General features: G+C 36.3%; 1 protein-coding gene across 1 annotated transcript in view; it reads right to left on the minus strand.

Annotated features, from left to right (window-relative positions):
- LOC124517425 (cAMP-specific 3',5'-cyclic phosphodiesterase 4D-like) overlaps positions 1 to 20,057 on the minus strand; it is a 161,750-nt gene extending 141,693 nt beyond the window's left edge. Inside the window, exon 1 of the mRNA XM_047086857.1 lies at positions 19,926 to 20,057. Within this exon, the coding sequence (XP_046942813.1) occupies positions 19,926 to 19,967 (42 nt within the window). The 5' untranslated portion in view covers positions 19,968 to 20,057. The remainder of the gene's footprint in view (positions 1 to 19,925) is intronic.
- Positions 20,058 to 21,788: the final 1,731 nt, after the last annotated feature.

Consider the following 21,788-nt stretch of genomic DNA (forward strand, 5'->3'; position numbering starts at 1 on the left):
AAATAGACAATATAACAAAGGTTAATATTTTCCCTCTACCACACTTACAAAATGTTACTAGTTCTCACTAGTTCATTTTATTCTGATGAGACTCAGCTTGGTAAGAAAAAATAAGGTGATGTCCAGGTAGTGGACTTGGGATGAGAAGTGCTGCATACTGATACATGCAATAATATTTGTTGCTTCTTTAGAGGTTGGGAGGGATTATGAGTGAGTGGGTTAAGGAAGGTTCTAAGGGCTCTGGCCTAGGCCACTGCATTGATGGCTGGGGCAGCAAATACAATAGAGAAGTGAGAAACAACAGCATGTTTAGAGAAGAGGAAGGATGGTGGAAGAATCTAGTTTGGGAAATATGGTGTAAATGTAATGAAAGTCCAACCTACAACTGAAAACAGCTCTGAGATTAAAACCAGAAGTCTGAGCTAAATACAGAGATTCAGAAACAATCAAACAGAAGACAGTCCAACACAGGAAAAGAGATAAGATCATCTTAGAATATCATGTGGGTAAAGGACAGAACTTTGGGGAACAGCACTGTTTAAGGGACATACAGGCCAGAAAGAAAATACAGAAATAACCATCAGAAAGAAAAGAGAAGTACCAGAATTGTCTAAAGAGACATTCATGGTGAGCAATGTCTAAAGCAACTGGAAGGTCTTCCATAGCCAAATTAAAAGGAAAATAGAAAAGAGATAAGTGAATGGTGATTGAGCTTGTAGGAGAGAGGAGGTAACTACCTAAGTTCTCTACAGAAATAGATGTGTCGGTCTTCAGTGAACATCTTTATCCTCTCAGACATGAAGAAGGTAAGCAGAAAATACAAGAGCGTATGTACATTACACATTGAAGATCTTAGGATAGGAAGCTGAAATTGTTCACTCTGAGAAAGCAGCTTTCCTGAGAAAGCAGAATTATCATGTTTCTGAGTTAACAGGTTTTTTTTTCTTTCAGTACTTTAAAGAACCCACTTCTTTGTCTTCTTGCTTGTAAAGACTCTGGAAATGTCTGCTATAATTCCTATCCTTGTTTCTCTGCAGGTAAATTGTCTTTTTTTAACTTCTGATTATCTTCAAGATTTCCTATCCTTGGCTTTTTATCAACTTTAATATGATATTCCTCTGTGTCTATGTGTCTGTATGTATTTTGACATATATCTTATTTGGTGAACTTTGAGCTTTTGAGTCTGTGATTTGGTGTCTGTCTTTAATTTTGGAAAATCCTCGGTCATTATTTCTTCAAATATTTCTTCTCATTTTCTCCTTGTTATTTAAATTATGCATATTCTATGTCATCTAATATTACACTGTAACTTTTAGATGCTCTTCTTTGCACTGCATGCCTGCCCACCCACCCTTCCTCTCTCTCTCTCCTATTTTTTCTCTTTGTATTCTAGTTTGGGTACTGTCTGCTGATTTATCCTCAAGTTCAGTGATTCTTTCCTGAGCTGTGTCAAGCCATTACTGAACTCAAATACATTCTTCATCTCCGTTACTGTGTTTTTTTTTCCTAGCATTTCCATTTGATTCTTTCTTTTAATTTCAATCTCCCTGCTGAAATCATCAATGTGATCTCACATGTTGTCAATCTTTTCTATGAGAGATTTTAACATATTTTTAAGTATTCATTTTGAGAGAGAGCGCGTGCAAGTGGGGGAGGGGCAGAGAGGGGGAGAAAAAGAATCCCAAGCAGGCCCCATGGTATCAGCACAGAGCCCGACATGGGCTTGATCTCATCAACCTCGAGATCAGGACCTGATCCAAAACCAAAGTTGGACGCTCAACTAAATGAGCCACCCAGGCACCCCAGATTTTAATATATTAATCATAATTACTTTAAATTGTTGTCCACTAATTCTAACATTTGTGCCATATCTGAGATGATCTTCTATATAATTTTATGTCTTTGGAGTATTTTCTCTTGCCTTTTAATATGCCTCAATTTTTGGCTGAAAACTGGATATCTTGCATAGGACAATAGTTCTGAGGGAAATATACTTTTATACTTAGAATGACCATGCCTTTCCTTCTGCTAGGCTTTTCACATGGGAATTTGAATTAATCTAGTCAGGAATTAGACTAGATTTGAGGATTTCTGTTGTTATGGTTAACCTCAGTGTATCACAGGTTTCAAATTGCTCTAGTGATACCATGTGGGTAGGTTGTAGAATGGCTGTCCAGTGGTTATTTTCTTAATGTCTGTTCCACCCTTAGTTTTGAGTCCTCCCTTTGTGCTGAGCCTCACACAATCTGCCTCTTAGAACTCCCGCAGCCATATTCCACTCTTAACTTTGCTCAGTGCTTGTTAGGACACTAGTTGGGGGGAAGAAGAGGAAGAGTGTTCCATGATGTTCTGATTTAGCCTCCATATGAGGTAGGCACTGGGTCTCTGCGTCTCATAAGTGCTCCTGCCCATTCTCCAACTGTCATGCTGGTCCTGGTACATATTCTTACCCTTGTTTATTTTTCCCCTGTTATGTTCCTCATCAATGGGTTTACCCAGTACCCTAAGTCAGCAGTCCCTGTTTCTCTTCCCCTTTGCAGATTAATTTTTATTACACTGGGGAGATTGGTCTAATTTCAGTTGTGGCTGCAGTTCTCCTCAATCTGCCCAGTGAGCACCTAGTGAGATTTGTGGAGGAAAAGCCCAATGACGGATACCTCCCCTATTTATGTAACCTCCAGTGTGCCCATGCTCTAGTGCTAGCTCATGCTCAGGCTTTAGCAATTCACTGTAAGTTTCAGCTGAATCTCCTCACTAGTTTATATGCCATCTGGTGATGTATGCCTGATGGAAACAAATGATGGCATCTTCTTTCTCCTTCTTGACAAGTGCCTGTCTCTTCGTATATTTGAGGATGGTTGACTGTCTTAGAACCTCAATTCTCTGATGGGTTTTTTCCAAGTCATCAGTATGTCATTTGTTCAGCTATTTCTTGTTGGAAAGGAGGGAGTGGCAGTCTTTGAAGCTCTATACATCTGGGAGCTTAAGACAGAAGCTAGACAGTTCACTCCAGAATTACTCAATATTATAAAATTAAGAAGTTGAGGTGATCTTATGGGAGCAATACAAGTGATAGGGACATGATGAAAATGGTGACTGTTCAGATGTTCAGTGGAATGAGAGTACTCTTGGCTGAGATGTGAAACTGATGTGTTTTAAGGCCTTAATGAAAAAATCTTGGAGAAGGTCCAGCAAGTTTTCCTTTAAAGGAAAAGGCTTTGAAGAAAGTTTGCTTCTTCAGTGTGACCAAGGCCAGGCTAAAGTCCTTGCCTAGAGTGTATATATTCCAGTTACATTGCTCTGAATAAAAGTGTAGAAGGAGTTTTCATGTGGGAAGAGTTGTACCTTTGTAAATTATTATATTTTCTTAGACATGGAATGAGGAGTTTCTCCTGGCACTCGGTGGAGTCCAGAGCCTGGACACCAGGTAGGATACAAAAAACAGGCATTTCACTGTGGGAGAGAAGCAAAGCAACTGAGAGGTAGGTCAGTGACTAAGGAGAAACGATTTGGTAACAGGCCATTTCTGTTATTGACAGGAATGATCATTTCTTATATTCACTTGTAAGGGTTTTCATTTCTGGACTGTGGTTTCCTCCCATTATGTCTGGCATTCAGTATAGTTTGGTTGCATGTTACAGCCTGGAAATGGTTGTGTTTCAGGGACTTAAGAGAGAAACCATACTGTCCACACTTGGACACAATAATTGAGAGATCTCTCTGCTAACAGAGAAAAGACAGACTTGATGTGACCACAGGTGACCTGTAGGGGTCAAATTGGTGGCAATCAGCAGAGAACCAGGCAAAGTTAGAATATAAAGTAAAAATAGAATTAGAATATAAAGTAAAATTAGAATTAGAATATAAAGTAGAATTAGAATACAAAGTAAAAATATTTAGATTACTTTAAAGCAGAGCCACCAAAATGTTACAACCTTCTTTTTACTTTTCCATCGGCAACATGGGCAGTTACAGGATTTATGTTCAAAGCAGCAATAATTTTACATAATTCTTTTAATTCTCAGTAAATTGAGGATCTTTTCAATTCCATGCACTCTGTTTTTTATTTATTTTGAGAGAGAAGAGAGAGTGGGGGGGGAGGGCAGAGACAGAAAGAGAAAGAGAGAGAGAGAGAAAGAGAGACAGAATCCCAAGCAGGCTCCCTGCTACCAGCGCAGAGCCCAATGCAGGGTTCAAAAAACCCATGAAGCCGTGAGATCACGACCTGAGCCAAAACCGACTGAGACACCCAGATGCCCCTACATGCATTCTTTAAGGTGAGAGAAGTCCAACACAGACAGTGTTTTTGCAAAGGTAGCAGATACTTGATAAGCTCAATTCATTAATCAGAATTATGTTTATGTTTTGGATGGAAAGGAGAGCCAGAACCTATACTTTGACTATAACCATAATATTGTGAAAAATATTTATTGAACCTGTTAGGATAAATATATCATCTTAAAAATATAGTCATAGTCTCAGAGTTGAAAGAAAATTTTCAACTCATTTACTTTACTTCTCTCATTTTACAAATGAGTAAAATATAGACGAGCAATCTAATTCACTCAAGGTCACGTAATGGTAAGAATTTATGACATTAAAATGCAGAATAATTTAATGAATGATATGTGTTGCTTTAATGCAAGTATATAACTTTGGTTTCAAATGAGCAGATGTCAGTTAAAATATGTGTTAATCTTCTTCATTTGTGTCTACATATACAGTCATTTATGTTTATGTATTATGTCCCTATATATTTATACCTAACTATACATTATAAACATATTTATGAACTTAATAGCAATAAGCTAAAAAGAATAAATTAAGATATTCAAGTTTCTTATAAGTCATAGTATGGTATTAACAATACATATTTGAAGAGCTATAAAACTTGATCAGAACTTTGAAAGATCTTGTAAGACCATCTCATCATCTCCTCAGAAAAAAACTGTTCCAACATTAGAAAACCCTACCAGAAAGTTTTAACTTACAGCTGTTCTGAATAGATTACCCACTGTAGGACATGCTTCTCTCTGATTACTCTGCCAATTACCTCAATTACTTTGGCTGTGGAAATACATGTTTTTTCTGAATCCCTGTGTGAATAAATGGAGAAAAAAATCTTTTGCTTTTTCAGTTTTTATAGGCATACATACTAGGACATTCTCATTTTTTTTCTCAACTCTCTTGTTTATCTTTGAATATTCCTTCAGAGACTACTGTTTCTGAGCAATGCCTCGGTCTCTCTTGATATGAATCAAATTCTGCTTAAATGCACCCCTGCTGGTAAATTAATGCTAGGTAACGGCCTCTTCTAGAAATATACAAACTGATTATTATTACATAAAATTAATATTTCAAAGCACATGCAGTAGCAGAAATGAAGACCACTAAAGCTTGTATCTTTTTGTTTTCAATGAGTTTGTGGAACAGATAGTTTTCATTGTGGCACTGCAGTGTTATCATTGGTTTTTAGTAGCTGTAAACCATTTGGCTTTTAAGGCTCAGAGATCCAGATTCTCTGCAAAGCTTAAATCCTAACCTGGATATGAATTGGTGGAGGGTTAACTATCTGAACCTCTGGGGGACCATCTGGTACACAGCTCCATGGGGTATGAATGTTGTCATGCAGGCATATAACTGGTAAGAGCTTAATAAATGCTGTTGACAGAATTAAATTCAGGATTGTGAGGGCTATAAACATGCCCAAATCATTGACACAGAAGCAATATTGCCAAAACAGAAGTCTAGACTGCTACAACAGTAAAAATGGCAAAGAGAAGGACAGATATGACCTTGAGTCACAAGCAAAATGTCATTGTCACATTGTGCTATAAATGGGGCTGTGCCTGCAGCTCAATGTGTGCAGTATATGACCCAACCTCAGCAATAGAAGCAACTGGAAAGCAGGGTTGGGGGCCCCAACTATACAACAATTAATCTTTCTTGGCCTTGGCACCATGGCTTTTACTGTGCAGAATTTAGGAGAACATGTGAACTGACAAGAATGACCTTTTTAACATAGTTGAACTATGTAACAGATGTTAATCTGTTTACTGATGGATCAATTCTATTTTTTAAAAAATCCCTAAGACTTAAAGCACTTGGTTCAGAAGCCTATGTGTGACACAACTGAATATTGTATAACATTATTTTGGGAGTATGTTTTGTTTGGTTGGTTTGGCTTTTTGTTTATTTTGTAATGTGTTTTCAGTACTGTTTTCTCATTTTTCCCTTGAAATGATCCTCACAGATACTGGGAACATTTGATAATAACCTACCTTTTTATAGTTTTCTCATCCCCCTTTCCCTACCACGACATAAATATAAAGTGGCAAAGCCCAGACTACAAACCAAGACCTTAAGACCATGTCCCCGCTGCCCTTGAAAGTAATGATGATGGGAAACCACGTAAACACAACAATAATTTTAAATGAAATCATTTTTAACCTTCAAAACGTTTGCTTGCAGGTAGCCATTTCAATAACAAAAAGCAATATTTAATCCTAATTTCAAAAATACAGAATTGGCTATAGTTAAAAAGAAAAAGCCTTAAAAGTATTTTTTTTCTGGAGCAAAACACTACTAGCAGAAAACTCCACTAAATTATTATACTTTCTTCATAATTTCACTTTGTTATAGAGCGATACTGCCTGGAGGAATCATTCAATAGCTATTATCAATTCAATAAGACTTCTCTCTAATTTTATGTGTCTTTGGTGTTTACATTGTTAAGTACAACGTATGTAATTATTTCTTAGACGTAATCTTTGAGAATTCAACTCCAACTTGAAATTGTCCAAAAATAAAAGAGCGAACACATCACAATATCGAAAAAAAAAAGTGGAGTTTTTTCTAAGGCGACAATGTAATGATGGGCTTTGGCCACTAAAACTGTTGTGTGATTGATTTCAGAGGAAATGGTTGGTGATCAGTCCTTATTCTTTCAGATCTTTCCTTCATACTCACATTCATTTTACTCTCATCTATTCTTGTACTGATGTTGATTATCTGAGAAAGATTCTTTTTAAACGCTCTAAAATAATCTATGTTTCTGCAACAATGAGCGTAATTGACAATTATGGCACATTATTCACAGCTCAAACTAACTCTGCCAAACAAGTTACCAAAACATGATGAACACAAGTACACGGAGGTGTGAGAAGGGCACAGTTTTATAATCCCTGGGAAGAACTATAGATTAAAATAGGATAGACTTCGGTGGTTAGGGCCAGGGTGATATAGGAGGATAAAGTAAGAGAAATAAAATTGTAAAAAATATACTGTTTAATTGTCAAATATATTCTACAAAGGGAGAGACCATAAATATTTTACTCACCCTTAGCTAGCCAGAGCCCAGCACAGTTCCTGACACACAGTAACCATTCAATAAACATTTGCTGAATTTTGTAAAGAAAGAGCACAAGCAGCAGAGAAGGAATAATAACAAAAAGAATGAAACCTCTAAAACTACAAGTTCTTATTTCAGTTTGTTGCCAATAGAGACATAAGCAAGAATATTATTTTGGTTCTACTTTGTATATTGTACTTTTCAAAGCAGTTTTACATAAAGTATCTCCTCTGACCTTCTTTGAACTCTGATGAGTGATCACAAGGGAAGAATCCAGTTTCCATATAGTTAACTTTATCAGGGTTCTAAGTTGTGACAACTTTTGCTTAGGTGGTGATTGATACATTAGAGAAAGGAGGCCAGTCTGGGAAGGGAACCATAATTTTTATTTTAACCATAAAACTACCAAAACAATCAATCTTATAGGATAATTGTGAAGAATAATGAATGCGGATACCTCTGCAATGCCATACAAAACGTATCATCCTTCCCAAATTTCTTTTTGCTCTGCCCTCTTCAGGTAGGCACCAATGGACTGAAATGGTATAAATTACTCACCCTGGTCCATGAAAACATAAATTCCTTCCAAAAACTCAGGAATATAAAAGTATGGCTGCAAAAGGGTTTTTGTTTATTTTTTTTTTTAAAGCGTAAGATAAATCTGGTTTACAAACTTGGAACAACATTTTTAAATTCTTCTGTACAAAGAGGCCATTCTAAGAATGCTGAGGGGCATATTTCACCAGGTAGGCTCTTCATTAGAGGCCCAAAACTGACAGCCCATTTAGGTATGCTTTAAATTCAGTGCGCAAAGAATTCTCTAGACACCATGTACCCTCCAAACATCCAGAACTTGTTTCTAGTTTTGAATAAACACTAAACAACATTTCTGTCAAAAAAAAAAAAAACAGGGAACTTCAATTAAAAGACATCTGGTGAGTGCCAATTTTATCCAAATGTAGAGCATCCAAAAGAATCTCAAGTCAAACAGAGGGCAATTTCATCAAGAAACTAACAAATCCAATTGAGCAGAAGAGATCTTGAATCTCTCCTACTGGCAGGAAGAAAATGATACAGGGCACTCACTAGGAAATTGAGAATTTAATGTAAAATACTACAAGATACTTTAGAATTCAAAACAGAAGTGATTAATGAGGAATTGAAATTTATCCCATTCATTCTCCAGATGAGAAAATTTATAAAAATTCATGAGTTCAGAGAATATCAACAGAAATATTGTAAGGAAAGTTACTTAAAAAATTTTTAATAACTTTTATTTAAAAATATACTGTAACTAGGGGCGCCTGGGTGGCTCAGTCGGTTAAGCGTCCGACTTCGGCTCAGGTCATGATCTGGCGGTTTGTGAGTTTAAGCCCCGCGACGGGCTCTGTGCTGACAGCTCAGAGCCTGGAGCCTGTTTCGGATTCTGTGTCTCCCTCTCTCTCTGACCCTCCCCCGTTCATGCTCTGTCTCTCTCTGTCTCAAAAATAAATAAATGTTAAAAAAAACTTTTTTTTAAATATACTGTAACTATAGCCATTTGTGTGTCTCTCCCTTTGACTGTACATTTAGGGTTAGCATAAAAGCAATGCTATGAGTAAAGGGAATGACTCAGATAATCAGGCCAAAAGTCTGAAAAGTTAACTCAACTGGTATATCCCCCAACAGGACAAGGAATTTTAGAGATCAAGGTCACTGGACTGGATGTAATAACAAACAGTATTTTAAAAGCCAAATAAGAATAGTGATGGAAGAGACAACGTTTTCAAATAAAATTAAAATTAGCCCAAGATCCATAAAGAGAATATCAGAACCTCAAAAATCATCATTGGGTTTCACCTACATAAAATATAGAAAATAGTAGAGGAAGAGAATGATATTCACCAGATAATTTTCAGTGTTATCCAACTGAGAGAGTATGTGAAGCCCAGAACATCTGTCACCATCCTTAGGGCATAAATAACATAATGACTTATTCAAATCACCCCTTAAGAATATCAAACTCTAGGAATTTATCCATTCCTTGTAAGCTGTCCAATTTATTGGTATATGGGTTTTCATAATACTCTGTTACAACTGTTTGTATTTCTGTAATGTTTACTGGATTTCTCTTTTCATTACTGATTTTGTTTATTTGGGTTCTCTCTTTGTCTCTCTCTCTTTCTCTCTCTCTTTTGAGAACTCTGGCTAGAGGTTTATTTTGTTGATCTTTTCAAAGAACAAGTTTGTAGTTTCATTGATCTGTTCATCGTTCTTGTTATGTTTCTGTGTCATTTATTTTTGCTCTAATCTTTATTATTTCCTTCCTTTTATAGGATTTTAGTTTTATTTCTTCTTCTTTTTCTAGCTTCTTTTAGGTTTAAGTTTGTTTATTTGATATTTTTCTTATTTCTTCAGTTAGACCTCCCTGTATTGCTATAACCTTCCCTCTTAGAACCACTTTTGCTACATCCCAAAAGTTTTAGACCATTGTGTTTTCATTTTCATATATTTCCATGTACTGTTTGATTTCTTCTTTGATTACCCATTCATTTTGTAGCAGAAAATTATTTAATCTCCATGTATTTGGGCTCTTCCCCAATTTTTTCTTGAGGCTGATTTCTAGTTTCATATAACCCACAAAAACCGAAGCCATAAGAAATAGAAATTTTGGACGGACCAATTACCAGCAATGAAACTGAATGACTAATCAAAAACTCCCAAAAAACAAAAGCCCAGAACTGGACATCTTCACAGGTGAATTCTAGCAAACATTAAAAGTAGGGTTAATACCTATACTTCTCAAATTATTCTAAAAAATGGAAGAGGAAAGAAAACTTTCAAATTTACTATGTTAGTCCAGTATCACCATAATATCAAAAGCAGATAAAGATGCCACAAAAATAGAGAACTACAGGCCAATACTTCTCATGAATATAGATGCAAAAATCCTCAACAAAATATCACCAAATCAAATCCAACAATAAATTTAAAAAATCATACAGCACCTTCAAGTGGGATTTATTCCCAGGATGTAGGAGTGGTTCAATATTCACAAAAAAATCAACATGATACGTCACATCAATAAGAAAGGATAGCAACCATATGATCATTTCAATAGATGCAGAAAAAGCATTTGACAAAGTGTAACATTCCTTCATGATAAAAACCCTATGCAAAGTAGATCTAGAGGGAACATACCTCAACATAATAAAGGCCTTACATAAAAAATTACAGTCAACATCATACTCCATGGTGAAAAACTGAAAGCATTTCCCCTAAGGTCAGGAACAAAACAACAATGTCTACTCACCACTTTTATTCAACATCGTACCAAAGCAATGAGAGGACATAAAGAAGTAAAAGGCATACAAATAGGTATGGAAGAAGAACAACTCTCACTATACTAAGACAACATGATACTATATTCAGAAAACATTAAAGAGTCCACCAAAAAACTACTACTAAAGTCACAAGATACAAAATCAATGTACAGAAATCTGTTCCATTTCTGTACACTTATAATGAAGTAGCACAAAGTGAAATCAAGAAAGCGATCCCATTTACAATTGTACCAAAAACAAAAGTATCTAGGAATAAACTTAACTGAAGAGATCAAAGACCTGTACTATGTAAACTATAAAACACTGATAAAAGAAATTCAAGATAATGCAGAGAAATAGAAAGACATTAAATGCAAATGGGTTGGAAGAACCAATACTGTTAAAATATCTATGCTACTCAAAGCAATCTACAGATTTAATGCAATCCCTATCAAAATACCAATAGCATTTTTCATAGAACTAAAACAAAACAATTCTAAAATTTGTATGGAACCACAAAAGACCTGGAAAACCTACACTATCTTGAAAAACAAAAACAAAAGTGGAGGTATCACAATTTCAGATTTCAAATCATATTACAAAGCAGAAGTAATGGTACTGGCATAAAAATAGACACATGGATTAGCATAACAAAACAGAAAACACAGAAATAAACCCATAGTTATATGGTCAATTAGTCTTTGACAAAAGTGGAATGATATACAATGGGAGAAAGTCTTTTCAGCAAATGGTGTTGAGCAAACTGTACAGCCGTATGCAAAAGAATGACACTGGACCACTTTCTTACACCATACACAGAAATAAACTTAAAATGGATTAATGACCTAAATGTGAGACCTGAAACCATAAAAATCCTTGGAGAGAGCACAGGCAGTAATCTCTCTGACATCAACCATAGCAATATTTTTCTAGATATGTGTCCTGAGGCAAAGGAAATAAAAGCAAAAATAAACTATTGAGACTACACCAAAATAATAAATTTCTGCACAGCAAAGGAAACAATCAACAAAAATAAAAGCAACCTACTGGATGGAAGAAGGTATTTGCAAATGACTTATCTGATAAAGGGTTAGTATCCAAAATATGTAAATAACTGATACAACTCAACATACAAAAAATAAATAATCCAATTAAAAAATGGTCAGAAAACATGAATAGACATTTCTCCAAAGAATACATACAGATGGCCAACAGACACATGAAAAGATGCTCAACATCAGTCATCATCAGGGAAATGCAAATAAAAACTCCATGAGACATCACCTCACACCTCTCAGAGTGACTAAAGCAAAAACACAAGAAACAAGTGTTGGAGAAGATGTAGAGAAAAAGAAACCCTCATGCACTGGTGGTGGAAATGCAAACTGGTTCAGTCTATGGTGGGAAAAGTATGGAATTTTCTCAAGACATTACAAAAAGAATTACCCTATGATCCAGTAATTGCACTACTGAGTACCCAAAAAATACAAAAAATGCTAATTCAAATGGATACATCAACCCCTGTGTTTATTGCAGCATTATTTACAAGAGCCAAACTATGGAGGATTCCATCAACAGATAAATGGATAAAGAAGATGTGGTATACATCCACAATGGAATATTATTCAGCCGTAAAAAAAGAATGAAACCTTGCCATTTGCAACAACATGGATAGAGCCAGAGATTATAATGTTAAGTGAAGTCAGTCAGTCAGAGAAAGACAAATACCAAATGATCTCACTTATATGTGGAATTTAAGAAACAAATGAGCAAAGAAAAAAAAAAAGAGAGAGAGAGACAAAGAAACAGACTCTTAACTGTAGAGAACAAAGTGATGGTTACCAGAGGGGAAGTGGGTAAAATAGGTGATAGGGATTAAAGAGTATACCTATCATGATGAAAAAATAAAATAAAAAACAATATCAAACTCTGTTATAGAAGGCATGTTTGTGTCACACCCCAAATTCCTATTTTGAAGGCCTATAGCCCAGTGTGATAGCATTTGGAGATAGGGGCCTTTGGGAGTTCACAATGAGAAAGCCAAGAAGAGAACTGTCATCAGGAACTGAACTGTCCAGCACCGTGATCTTAGAGTCCCCAGCCTCTACAATTCTAAGAAAATACATGTCTGCTGCTTAAGTCACATAGTCTACCATATTTTTGTTAAGGCAACTGAGCTAATACACTCCTTTGCCGCAATGTCTTGATTTTGTATTATTTGATAAATGACTTTCAGTTCATTTTACAAATGGACACAACATGACTGAGAATCACAGAAATTCTTAACTGGTAGGAAAGAGAACTCTCACCTAGTTTAACCACTCCTCTTATGGCTGAATCCTGTGTATAATAAGAAAACTGGCTAAAGGGTCTTGGAAACTATGCTTGCACCTCTTTAGTGAGAGGAATATACTTCATTTCCTGGCATTTCCAAGTAATTCTTTTCTGGGCCAGATATTATCATTCAGCTCTGTAGCTACCAAAAAGCATCCACAACCCTCAAGATAGAATTTACCAACCAACTATTATATGAAAGGAGATTTCCCCTTCATTATGATATACTTTTTCTTTTCTATACACATAGGCACTAAGGCTCAGAAAAAAATAAGTAACTTACTAAAGGTCAGATCTTTAAGCACTAGCGGATTTGAGGACTGAATCCAGGTATCCCAATCCAAAAACAATGATCTTTTCACTGCAAAGAATGGCCTCTAAACTATTTTGATTACATACCCCTATCAGGAAAAATATCTGGAATAGATTTTCCCAATTTATATATGTATCGATTGTACACATGTATTTTGTACATTTATCAAACATAAACAAAAAGTTGAAATTTGAAAAAAAGATCACATTTGAAAGTAAATATAAACAGAAGTCCTAATAATTTCTTTTTGAAGCCCAAGTTTGAGATTGCTGCACTTGATCACATTGGCTTCCTTATACCAGGAAAACAGTAAACACCTAGATCAGTGAAAGAACATCATAATACTGAAGAGAACCTAATGGTGGGCTATCGTGATTAGAGCTCCTCATACCAAGAAAGAGTAAATCTATTATTTTTAAGATTATTTTCAAAAGAAATACAAGCTGCTGGAATTAAATCTTTAACTGCAGAAAAATCATACTATATCAATATGTCACAGGAGAAATGCCAAGGAAAATTTGAGTCATGGATGTGATGCTGGGGTCACTGTAAATGGTTCCTTTCTCTCAGGGACCAATGGATTGAAAAGAGCTGCTACAGCTAACAGTAGTTGTTAAAGGATTGGGATAGAGCCTTAACCACTGTAACAAATTAAACTATTTAATTAAAAGCAAAGTTGTTGCTAGAGTACTTTTTTGTGAAATTTTCTAACAGCTTTAAAAAGCATATTCTTTGTTAATTACTTTCTTTCTGTCCTAAATTGTTATGCTATGTAGGTAAAAGGAAAAAATTCTAGATGTCTACAACTAAATGCTGTTCTAGAATAAAATTAGATGACTTCATGAAAACATATTTGAGTCAGGAGAAGGCAAGCTTTAAACAGAGGGATCAGCTGATCCATTATAATTCAGAATAGTAAACAAAAAGAAGGCTTCCCTTCTGCATGGGATTTTCCTGCTTACACTATACATGTATATGCTCTATATACCTCACCAAGCCTCATTTTACCAATTATAGTTTTAAGATAAGATGGTTTTATAGAAAAATTCAAAAATCTGTAATTGTTGTACAAGTGAGACTTGTGCGGCCCCAATAAAGCAGAAGGCAGAACAGCCAAAGCTGTCCCCAGCTTCCACAGATGGCAAAGACACTTCGGAAGGTTAGAACAGACAGAAACCAGCTTATGCTTTTCCCTTTCAGCATATGGACAAAGAAACAGCACCCAGAAAAAAACAAATGTGATCTTAAGCACTCCAAGAGGTATACAACTCCAAAAAGTCACACAAGAATGTCGAACAGACCCATTAAAATGAAATGTCAGTCCACTAAGAGATGGCTCCAAAACTTTAAAGAGGTTAAGCATGCATATCATAAAACTTCTGGAAGAATCTTCTACTCCAAAACTTCCTGTTGCAAATAAATACTTCAAGAAAAGGGTTATCTGCCAGATGAAGGTTTTTCCTTTCCTTCTCTTTCCTTTTGTAATTATTAATTAAATCAGAAAATCCAGAGTTTTTAAATAACAAATGCTACCTACATAATCATCTCTTTATTTTATGATATTTTTCATTTGTTTTTCCTTGAATGCCTTAATTTTTATAGGACTTCATCTGGACACCATAGTTTTTCCAACACTGGAGCTTTTCAGGCACTTGAAATAGGTTAAAGGAGATAAGAGATAGGTATTTTTTCTTTTTTCCCCCCCATCTTTGACACATTTTAAGAATCACAGAGAGGAAAGAACACAGGTGGTCTCTCTCACTTATAGGCTAAGGTGGATAGAACTTTCTAATGAGGTTATCTATACCTTTGATGTACCAAGCATTGTGTGTTAGTATCATTTCCCTAACACCCTTTAGAATACCACAGTCAGTAACTTATCAAACGACCCACAGCTGGAGAGTTGAAAGAGCCAGATTTTGAACCCAATTCTATATGACTTTATTTATTTATTTATTTAGTTAGTTAGTTAGTTTATTTATTTGTGATATAGACACAGAGAGAGGGAGAGGGAGAGGGAGAGGGAGAGGGAATATCTCAAGCAGGCTCTGCACTGTCAGCACAGAGCCCGATGTGGGGCTCGAACTCACAAACCATGAGATCATGACCTGAGCCAAAACAAAGAGTCAGATGCTTAACCAACTGGGCCACCCAGGCACCTCTGTATGATTTTAAAGCTCACACTTTTTTTTCAACTACACCAAGCTACCTCTTAGGCAAGTCGTTTATTTCATCTCCCCAGACCTCTGTTTCAATTTCCTTATCAGCAAAATAAAACGGCTGGGTTAGAAGATCTTTAAGTTATCCTTCTACTATAAGGAGACATTATATACCAGAAACTCTATAAGCCCTGTGAAATTTGCTGAAATTCTTATTTTATGACAGATAAATATTAATACCATGTATTCTAAATACAAATGATGCAGACAATTGGAACGGTTATGGAAGTCAGGAATGTAAAGCTTTAATTATTTATTTTTGATATTTTCACTTGATGTGCAATATATCGGTCTTGCCATTTTTTAAATTTGTGGACTTCTTTAAACGTCATAAGCAAATCTGTGAACCACAACATCAAAATTTAAAATGTTTCATATTTTAATAATCTATGATAAAGAATTGATTTTAAGATTTTAAAATTTAGGTCCATTTATTATAGAAACTTTTATGTAAGTTCATCCTAATATTATTTGATAATATTAATATTTGACCCTTTAGACATTTTCACTTAGCAACATAAGTGCTTTGATTTACTTTAAATTAAGGTAGTTTATGCTATTTAAATTTGAATTCATTTTTAAGAAAATAATAATTAATAAATTTTAAAATTATATTCTACTTGTTCAGGAATAGTATAAAAGTATAGATCAAAATTAACCACATTATAATATCAGAAATAGTGAAGAAAAAAAAGACACCTGTTTTTATGAGCTTATGTTTGAAAGTGTTCAGAAATCAACTAGTTTAAGTCCTGTTTTGTTTGTATCATAAAGAAATAAGAGGATATAATTGAGGCTGCTATTTCTCAGAACTTCTCTACACATAATAGTTTGCAAGAATGGATGGTCTTTCTTTCCAGTAAATTAAAAACCAAATTAGAAATAATTGTCATTATATTTCCCTTGTAGATTTGGTGAAGACAGCTTGAGGTTAAACTTGCAGGATTTTTTTTTTAATTTCAACTAAAGTGTCCCTCTATTTTCTACATTGAATTAGCAGTTTGGAGTATAAATCCACCTGTTGTCTGAATTACAAAAAATTGCTCCCCAAACTCCTGTATCTTGAAACATTCTCATGTCAATAGCTGTGGACTCAGGCTTAGCCTCTCTCCATTCCCTCCCAGGTTTACACCCAGGCTCTCCACCACGGTGGAAGGACCGCATCTATTTTCTTAAGTTAACTACAAGCCCAGGAGTCACCTTCTATACTTTCCTCTCCCCTAGATCCTACCTCCAATACCTTTCCAAAAAAAGCACTATCAGTTTTCCCCTCCTAAATAGCTCTTAAATATGTTCATCTTTATCTATCTCTCTACAGTTGTCAGCAGATTATTCTAGCTTTTGTTCTTGAACGTGAAGCCACCACATTCCCTAACACTACAGTCTTTACACACCAGGTTAGCTCTGTCTGGAAGCCCCCTTTTTGCCTTAGTAGGCTAAGTCACCCTTCAGACCACAGACTACCCTGAAGATCCCCTTTTCTCAGGAAAGGCTTGACTGACCTCTCTGACTAAGCCACGTCTTTCTATGATACACTGCCATTATACTAGGATGCTTCTCTCAGCAGATAACATGGGGTACCCATTCACTCATTCCATTACCACGTAATTACTTACTTGCCTCTGTCTCAGGAAATTTACATTCTAGGATGGAGAAAGAAGCCATTATGTATGAAGACAGGTTGAAAGCGTTTGCCCTACAAGAGGTAATAGGTTGGAGAAATACTGCTTTACACATATGCGTGTGATTCTTTGATGCACATCTGTCTCCCACAGGAGACCTTAAGGACCAACAGCCACTGGGGCCAGGCCTCACTTGGGTACTATTCACATGAGTTCCTCCCATTTTTGCCCACTATAACCACAAATTATCCTCCCAAACCAGCAAAATATCACTTTAAGAAAAAAGGTCTTTATTTATATTTTTATAGCTAAAAGTTTTCATGGATCGTTTCCAAATAAATGAAGAATCCAGAGCATTAATCATTAAAAGGGACATTGCACCAGATCTTGAATGTGACAGAGAAAAATATGAACACTCTTTAAGTGTTCAGGAAAAAATGAAGTAATTGTCTAATGATGATCTTTTTTTTTCCTGCTCTTTTGTACGCCTGAAGTTTCCCAATGACACATACAAGACATGCAGAGACCTGCAGAGAGGAGCAGAGGCTGTTTTAACATTTAGAACATTCTCTTTGGATTTTTAAATGTCATAATGCCAAAGAGAAACATTCTCAAACCCTAAACCAAATTAATATTTAAAATTTTCCTCATCAAAAATAGGAAACATCTGCCTCTAAGTGTATAACCTTGGATTTTGTAATGGCAAAAATCTAGTGGGGGGGTGACTTTTTCAGGCCAGTGTGAAATGAACTTTTGAAACTCTATGACAACTTCTAACTAGGCAAAAAGTGTAGCTCTTTTCTCTGAGAAACAGCAATCACCTACCTGCAGTCTTTTAATTAAGTGGAAGCACTTTCTTTATGCCAGTGGATTTTCAAGAAGCCAAGATGCAGTGAAATGAGAGCTCTCTGTTTACATTTAGACCCATGTAGGCAACTCACGTTCTCATAATCTGGGAATCGTGAGGCTTTCCACCAAGACTAAAATTTTTGCACTAAGCAAACCTAAATGGGAAATCTCCTAGCATCATTAAGCATTCACAGTTCCTTAAAGTCACGACACAATCATTTGCTTTTAGAATGTTTTCCCCCCAGAACAATGTTTAATGATCGATTTTTAATTCTCCGAAATATTCTCCCCTTTGGCTTTACACATTTTTTTTCGTATCACAAGGCAGTGAAATTTAATGAAAGAAAGAAGGATTATGTAAGTGGTTTACATCCATATTTAACATAGTAAGAAAAACTCAGTCACAGGGGCACTTGGGTGGGTCAGTCGGGTAAGCATCTGACTCTTGATTTCAGCTCAAGTCATGCTCTACGGTTTCTGGGTTCAAGCCCCACATCAGGCTCTATGATGACGGCACAGAACCTGCTTAAAATATTCTCTCTCTCCCTCTTTCTGACCTGTTCCCTCTCTCTCCCTTCTCTGCCTGCCTCTTTCTACCCTCTTCCTCTCTCTTTCAAAAATAAATAAATAAACTTTAAAAATTAAAAAAAAAAAAAAACTCTGTAACAGAAAGATGTGTTGGCAGTTCGGTAATTTGTATGCATGTCACCTCCTATTTTAATGAACAAATATATCATGACCGAAGGAACTCCCGGATCCAAGCCATGGCCCTTTATTTTATCTAATAATCCATACAACCAAACACCAATGAGGAAAACAAATTAATTTAGACATTCGCTTGAAGTTTGTTGAATTTCTGTGGTCAGTTATTAAACACACTCTGTACTCCAAGAACCGGCACACTTCTGGGCACCTTCTCATTTTTAAGAAACCCTACTGAGCACACTAGACTTCCCTCTCCACACACTCCAGCATTGCTCACCCTTAAAAGTCTGCTAGTTATTCTGTAGAAAGAATCTGAGATGGCCTTGGGCCATCACAAAAGAATCACGGGTTGCAACACAAAGCATTCTCATTCTAGAGAAATGTGTTTGCATTTGTGGTTTTTCTGATGCCTTCAAATAAATGTTCCTACGTCACAAATGCATCTGTTTGGATGCCTTCGCCCCCTCCCTCCGGGTAAATTAACAAAGGGACATGTTCTTAGAGCTTGCCTCATAGAAATTAACAGTCTACTTTCATCCTTGCCTTGGGTAGCTTTCTTCGGGTTGCTCTATGTGCTTATGCTTTCATTTATAAGTTAATACAGATCTAAAAATCATCACTAATTTGGCACCTTAAGAACAATAAATAGGTAACTGGAAAGGAGGCTTACTCTACCTCAGGGCCCTGAGGGTGTTCACTTAAAAAAAATTCTGAAGGAAAGAAAATTAGAGACATAAACTAGGGTAGACAGCTCATAGAAATCATGTCTTACTGATCAAGTATTCACATTTATTCACCATGTACGTAAACTTTTGGAATGTGACTGAAGTACACAACGACATAAACTCAGTTTATCCTTTTGGAATTGCCCAGAAAATTCAGTATACTAGACGTAACTGTCTTCAGTTTCAATTTTTAATCATAGAATTTCTGCATCAATCCAAATATCAGAGTTTCCAACATCACACCATCAGGCTTATACAAATGAATGGTAAGGCACATAAACTGGCTGAAAGAGAATTCTCATCAAATGTCAACTAGGCCACACAGAAGAACAAGTCTTCATTTGTTAATAATCTGCATATAGTCCCAAGAAGCGAAAGTTAACCAAAGGTTCCCACAAGCCTGATCGTGACAACACAGTATTAAAATCTAAAGAAACAATAAAATATATATATATGTGTGTGTGTACACATTTTTAGAAAAGAAATGAAAACAAAAGGTACTTACACTTTTGCTCCGAGAAAGCAGATCACAGGTATTTCTTTTCATGGTGGTGTTTTAAGTAATTCAAATGGACAAGAGTCGCTTCCAATGTCACTGAGCTCACTGCAACAATTATCCACTCAAAAGCCAACTGGATTCTGAAGAGAAAGGCAAGGAAATGTTTAATCAAGTATATGATTAACATGTGCACTTTGAAATGCTGTCTTAGATTAGGACAATAATTCTTAAAGTATTCAGCAGAACAAGCTAAAATGGTGCTGTGTTTAAATCAACAAAAGTACACACAAGCAGCGTTTCCAAAAGAGCTTTTGTCAAATATAAGTTAGAGATTTCAAGCACCATCTGTTTTCCATTAAGTCTTCCAGTCTACATTTTTTAGTGGCTTACAAACCAATAGGTACAGTGGCCACAACTTAGATTTACACGTATGAGATGAAGATGCAGGCTGAACTGTGTGCTGATGCCACCTGGTACAGCGCCCCCCCCCCCACCACTTGCCACTCAGGATTCATCAAGGTATGGCCACCACCAGGGGAATCTTAGCACATCTGAAAGCCCTCTGACCACGGCATGGTGGCTTCCTGTATCACCTTTAGCGATAACCCACAGCACAAAGGTTCTTCAGTCAATTTAGGGAGTTCTCTACTCTTTGGCTTCCAAGATGTTGCAAGAAACAGTGGGAGAAACAGTCTACCTGGTCAAGCAAAACTATTGTTTCTAAGAATGACACAATAGCCTTATCACCTTACCTTACTTCCCAGGAGACACTAAGAAAGAGACTCTCTATTTCAAGTTTTGAGGAAAGAGCAAATAGAATATCATTCTGATATTCAGCTACAATCTGGGCATGATGTACATATTCACAAGGTATATTTGCATGTGGGTTGAAATGCCTTTTAGGAAAGAAGTCACACTAAGGGAAAGGGGATAAAGCAAACAAGCTGGACCAAAACACAAACATGCTGACGTTGTAGATGTACACTGACATTGTAGGAGCAGACTGATTCTAACAAAAGCATGTATTCTATCATTTGGATTTCTTCTAAATTTCTCAAAAGACTCATGTCTGAGATATAAGGAAAAGAATAACAGTGAGCAAAGTCTGAAGGAGTTTGTTTTACTAAAATGATTGAAAAATCTCAAAGTGCAAAGTGTGTGAGTTATACATACAAAAATATAAATACATTCAGACAAAGTAACTGTGTATACTTTAAACACACACACACACACACACACACACACACACACACACAAACCCAAGGAAGACAGCTTCTAGGAACACAGCATCTGTGCAGTTCCCTAGAGAAGGCCAGCCCTCAGCAGCAGGGGAACCCACTGGTCCCCCCTACACCACTGGAGAGGAACCTTCCCCAAGGTTTCCAGCAACTGCACTGGCAGACTCGTAAGCCTCAAAGACTTGTTTTGAACACGTGTGAATTCCCCCTAAAGACGTATGACCCTAAAAGGCAGATACTTTCAGGGAGGCCAGAGATCTCTCAACGGCGAGGTACTGCTAGAATCAGAGAAATCCAGTTTATTACTACTAACAATGTCCCAAGGCACAACTGGAGAGACCCAAAGGGCACTGAGGCACAAAGTCTTCTTCCAAGATTAATGAAAAGGCTTGCCTGAGGTAAGCGAAACGTGCACAATCAAATGTGAGTTGCTAGATAAATACAGTCTCTTGGAATGTGTGTGGATTATTTTTAAGGGAGTGGGGGAGGGCAGGAAGACATGATCCACAAATGCAAATTTCCCAGCTGGTATACCTCCAGGAATTTAGTCACCCTTCCTGACTGGTTCTAATCCCAAGCATTTTATAAGTGCTCAGAAAATGTGAAATTGTATTACCCACCTAGAATTAAC

The sequence above is a fragment of the Lynx rufus genome, unplaced genomic scaffold (genome assembly GCF_022079265.1).
Source record: "Lynx rufus isolate CCGP_SWC_20201006 ecotype Redwood Valley unplaced genomic scaffold, mLynRuf1.p SCAF_1, whole genome shotgun sequence".
NCBI classification, from domain to species: domain Eukaryota; kingdom Metazoa; phylum Chordata; class Mammalia; order Carnivora; family Felidae; genus Lynx; species Lynx rufus.